Source organism: Cottoperca gobio, unplaced genomic scaffold (genome assembly GCF_900634415.1).
Source record: "Cottoperca gobio unplaced genomic scaffold, fCotGob3.1 fCotGob3_332arrow_ctg1, whole genome shotgun sequence".
Lineage (NCBI taxonomy): Eukaryota > Metazoa > Chordata > Actinopteri > Perciformes > Bovichtidae > Cottoperca > Cottoperca gobio.
This window is the reverse complement of record NW_021166938.1, coordinates 65,932-71,727: the sequence shown is the minus strand read 5'-3', so window position 1 is coordinate 71,727 and position 5,796 is coordinate 65,932. Positions and strand designations below refer to the sequence as shown.

Genomic DNA, 5,796 nt, shown 5'->3' with positions numbered 1-5,796 from the left:
ACTCGTTTGCCTCGACTGATCGGCATTCCAACTTCACAAATCAAACTACTGTAGATTGAAATACAAGAGTTTACACAGTGAAAACATCAGCCGATGTCCATCAGATGCAGGTTGTGGGATGCAGTCAGTGTGAAGAGCCTCTCCTCAGGCTCCCTCTGGGCGCTGTGAACCACCCGACAACTGAACTTGGAGCCCTGGTCGTCCTTGCTAGGGGTGAGTTTGAGAAAACTGAACATAGAGTAGAGGCCGTTGATGTTTAGGCTCGGGGGAGTGTTGAAAGAGGAAACCTTGTCTCCATCTTTAGTCCAAGTGACTGACACATCCTCCGGACAGAAGTCTTTGATGCACAGGTGCAGTGTACACTCTTCGTTCAACAGAGGACACAGAGGTTCACAGTCGATGAACATCACATTAGGAGGAGTTCCTGTTCAAACAGACAGGGTATACAAGCCACAAAACATTCATTAAAAGCAGCGAACTCATCCTGTCTGCCTGCTTTTGTCTGCGTTTGGCTCCTCTCCTCTGTTACCTGAATTCACCTGCCGTGACAGAATGAGGCTTATGAGAAATGTGGTTTTAATTTTGATCTGATTAGACGGGAATATTTAAATAAAATTGCATATAAACTCAATTTTAGGGTAAGGGATTTGCTCGGTTCATGCAACATTTTGCAGAGGTTTATAATTTCAAGCAACCCTGCGGTGTTCTTAGGAATCCTCTAACATGCACTGTTCAGGCTGTAACATTACGAGGGAGTTTTGCCCCTTTGCTTGCATCGAATGGGAGGTGAATGTTAATTTGGTCCTTATACTACTTTTATTTAATGTCACTACCTGGTTACGTCTCTGTATATTCACCTACTGTATTTCTTACTTTTTCATTTTAAAATATATTTTATTACTAACTTAAACATTTTACTTGAGCGATATTATTTTTATCCTTTGCATATTTAAAGGAGCATTGCTGGTGGGAGCCTGACATATAAGATTGTATTTACCAATGATTGTTTCTCTCTAGTTATATTGCATATGGAATACAGAACTTGAACATAGGTTTTGTGACATTTATACAACAATAGAATCTTGAGTTTAGGATGCTCTGCAGATTTACTAAATACGATGATCGGTTCTTGCAGGAAACATTTGGTGCTGCTACCTTGAGTGTTGATGTGGTACAGGACATCTTTGTAACCCGGAGCAGGCAAGCTGGAGTGGTAAACACGGCAGGTGTAGACCGCCCTCTCGTCCTCTCTCGCCATGACCAGCTGAATCTTACTCCACACACTGTAGAGGCGGTTTTGGTCGGAGAAAGGTCCAAAGTGTGTGAAGGTGCAGACCTGCTCTCCGTCGTTCCTGGACCACTCCAGGTCAACGTCATGGGGATAGAAGTTCTCCACTCGACAGCAGAGAACCAGATTCCTTTCCACCTTGGGGATCTGAGGGATGCTGGAGATCTGGAAGAAAGACGGCTCCACTGGAGGTGCGAGTGTGTGGTGAGAGGAGAGGGCAGTCGTGTTAAATCATAAGAGTTATTCACATGGATAATAATAACAGTTCAGAACATGCTCAGCATATCAGGGTAAGGTCTTCCCAAATAGAACTAGAGTAACCTTAATGGTCCTTACATTTTACAAATAACCTCACTGGCTGTGATTAATAATATTAAAAAAGATATGCTTCTTTGAATTTTCATAAACACTCATAAGATCAGTGGCTGGATAAAGTTTTAAAACTATGTTTTGATTGTCAAGAATAAATGAAGTGATGAAAGGAACAAACTCATATTGATGAATTTGATACAAATGGAAATTAATTTTGCCATATGTGGAGCTAAGAGGAGGGTTGTGCCAGAAGAAATATTTGACAAGACGGTTTTGGTGGAAAAATGTTGCTGACGGTAAAACTAGATAAAAGGTCCAGAGGATTCTTCCCCTCATGATCATCAAAATCCACATCAAAGTTAGGAACTCTGACATATAAGTTTTAAATTACCTAACCATGGACCAAGGGGTTAATGAAAGGGAAGGTTAGACCTGACTACAAGAGACAAAAGGTCAAGGGGTCACACAAATATTGGCAATCTGGCCAGCAGCTGTCAAATATCTTACTGCACACCAAATAAGCAGACTGATCAACATCACGTGATCTCTTCAAATCGTTAAAAGAAGATAACACACTGCTGTGAGTACAGTGTGCTTCTGTTCCTTACCTTTTACCTGGACTGTGGTCATTCTGCTGATGCTCTTGCCCCTGCACAGCACCACGCACTGGTATTTGGTCAGGTCTTCAGTGACACTCAGACATACAGTCAGGACAGATGTGTGGTGTCTGCCATCTGACTGGAGACAAGCCTGATCACTCAGATCTGCACTTACCAACAGAGAAACAGATTCTGACTGGAACTCTGAGTCTGCACTGCTTCTTAATTTAAACCATTTCACTTTGAGCTCCCGCTGTCTTGCCCCTCGGATGGTGCATGTGAGGTCGGTCTGCACCTGAGCATAAATGATGCTGGCTTGGCTGATTTCAGAAACACTTGGTGGAGCTGTGGAGAGAGAGAGAAATGCATGTTATTGCACAAATAAGACAATGAGACAATAAAGTATTTTTCCATATTCGAATTAGGAGTCAAACTCTGAGTATTATTCACTCTCACTTCAAACTCAGTATGTTAGTCTGCAATTACTTTTTTTATTTTTAAATTTCAATAAATAAAAATGCACTTTGTTCACATTGAGAAGTACCTTTACAGAAATGCGTGTAGAGAAGCAAAGCGCTTCCAATGACAGAGGTGACCAGCAGCAGACTGATTACACTGGTGACAGCTATCAGTGTGACAGCACTGTAAAGAGGCTGTGATGGAGCTGCAGGAGGAAGAGATTTGAGAGCTCCATATTACATATAGTAAATATGTATTTCAGTATGGATACTGACTTTGATTCAGAGTTTAAAGAATGACAAAGAACAAAGAGAAGTACCCTGAACAGTCAGTGTAACAGATGTGTTGTACGGCCGGCTGTAGGTCTGATGCTCCACCTGGCACATGATGCGTACCTCTCCATCCTTCAGTGCTGAGGAGTGCAGTGTGATGCCACTGCGAATACTGTAGGTCCCATCTGGATTGTGAATAGCCATTTCGGTGCAGACACGGGAGTGGTGGCTTGCACCTGCGTGGACAGTGTGGGAGCCGTTTTGAATGTGCCATGTCACAGCCAGCTTCTCTGGATAGAAACCTGTGATGTCACACTGTATCGTCTTCTCCCCCCCCTCCGTCACAGCTGCCTTTTCTGGGAGCAACACTGAAGGCCGAGCTGGGGCAGACGTCAAAAACTTTACATTTATGTTTTTTTGGGTAGAATGTTCCTCCCTAAATTGCACCATATAACACAAATATCACAGTGTAGAAAGCTGCGGTGCTCATGCTGCTCTTACAGCTAACTGGACATATTGTAATGCAGCATTTATCAACAAAAAAACAGAAATTTCAGAAGTTGGTGGAACCCAAAACAGAGCTCAAAGAAGAGTGAATATAGGACTTGCATTCATTAGGTGAACAGAAACACATGTATAAATAAGCAATAGTTTGCAAATATATTTTCCATAACAACTTTATACAATGATAAAATGTCAATAGGCCTACTGTGTTTCAAGCTGTTCTACTGCCCCAGTTGCCAAAAAAATATCCATACAGCAAATATGAAGCTACAGCCAACAGCCAGTTAGCTTATCTTAGCATAAAGATTGGAAACATGGGAAAACTTCAGAGGGTTTGGTATGTGGTTTTGTCATCTTTGGACAGCTAGATAGTCTCGGCCAGCTACTCCCCCTGTTTCCAGTCTTGAGTTAAACTAAGCTAACCAGCTGATAACTGTATAACTGTCAATCTTCTCATTTAACCCTTAGCAAGAAGGCAAATAAGCATATTTCCCAAAATGTTGAACTATTTATTTAATGTATGGATATTAAGCAGTATTCAACTAAAGTGTTCAGTTTAGTAAAAACCAAAAACACTGGAACCACAACTAGAACTCTGCAACACATAAAAGGTATAAATTATAATTTAACAATTGGTTATGATGAACAATAAAGATGATTCTGTTGGCACACAGCTTCCATACCAGAAATCTGACATGCAACTAAAACTGCTGAAAAACAATCTGAGACATTTTGGATAATAAAATGGACAGTCTTGTGTTATTAGACATTTGTATAACTTGTCTCAGGGATCTCATTTACTGAAACTTCTCACTAAAGACAGTGTTTGTAAACCAGTAGCACATGTTGAGTATGTGATTCAGGTGAGAATAAATACCCAGAACTTCCAGGGAAGTGGTCTCTGTGTAGACTACTGGTGTGATGATTCTGCAGGTGTACAGCCCTTCATCTCCCACAGTCACATTACGAAGCTGCAGAGATGCATCACTTTGTAGCAACTGCATTCTATCCACTACTGAGCCATCTCTGTTTACTTGCACTATTCCATCTTCAAAAGTGTACACAATGCTCTTCTCTAGATGTGTATCCACCATGTTCCACTCAATGGTGAAAGCGCTCCACTCCACCAGCTTGGACAGTTTGTCAAACAGGCAGCTGAGAGTCACGTCTGCACCCACCAAGACACTGAGCTTGCTCGTCGTGTCAGCTGAGGAACCTGGAAACATGAGAGTGGAGACAAGTTTGTAAAAAAGCAGGACAATAAACTGTGCACAGTTGAAACTTCATACCGGAACAATAAAAAACAATGCTTCACACTTACCTCTACAGTGCAAAACAATAACCAGGACTTTAATCATCATTTTTATATTCTGTAGGTACTCCATTTGGACTGTTGCGTTATGTACATTACGAAAGCAAACTTTCGGTCAGGTGTGTTCGCACAGTTCAAAGACATTCCCTGGTGGTTGTGTCATGGACATGTACAGTAGGGCTTGTCTAGTAAACAATTACCTGGCTGCACCTTCTTCTGAGTCCTGGACTCTGACCTGGGGCTGACACCTGCTTCATTACGGAAGACTCATACAATAAAATGTCAGTGGGAGTCTTTTGCTCCCAGTAGCATATGCGCAATTATGTATACTCATGAGTCAATAATATGATTAAATGTCACCATCATAAATCACCTTCATGTATACTGTGAATCTCATCCACCTATGATGAGTATCAAATGGGCAGTCTTCTATTTACAACCTACACACACTCAGTGCACTTCAGTTATACAAGTAAACTTTCACTTGTCAGCCATGAGGTGCTAACATTACGCCTGCTTTTAGTTTAGTAAAAGTAGCAGTACACTCAAAAACAACTCTAACAAAAATAAATGATAATGTTCTGTGTGTGGGATTAACTCAGCTAAGAAGTATCTTAAGTAATATTTATTTTGAACAATACTGCAATACATAGAAACTAGTGGCTGTCTGCATGGTAGATATATGAGCACCTGACTATTGTTTTGAAACAGAACCGTGTACCTATCCCCTAACAGCCTCTTAAAGGCGCACTCACCCAACACATGAAGTGCAGTTTACTTGTCAGGAGTAGCCTTCTTCTCAGTCTGGTAAAAACAGTTGTATACTATATTCTGTGCCTCTGGAGGGAGCTTTCCAAAATTAGAAAAAAAAGTCAGGATATATCAGGGATATACACTTATCTGCTTTCTTGCAGAGATGTTCATACCACTCATGTGTGTACATCAAATAAGAAGCTACAGCCAGCAGCTGATTAGCACATGGACTGGAATTATGGAGAACCGCTAACATTAGCCTGGCTCTGTCCGGAGGTAAAGAAACATAGCAGCCCC

The 5,796-nt window shown here is 41.4% G+C and overlaps 1 gene segment (V, D, J or C); it reads right to left on the bottom strand.

The window, feature by feature from the left end:
• Positions 1–1,266, bottom strand: LOC115005633 (Ig gamma-1 chain C region secreted form-like). The segment is given in 2 exon segments: positions 1–424; positions 1,156–1,266. Coding segments are annotated over 2 exon segments (441 nt in total).
• Positions 1,267–5,796: the final 4,530 nt, after the last annotated feature.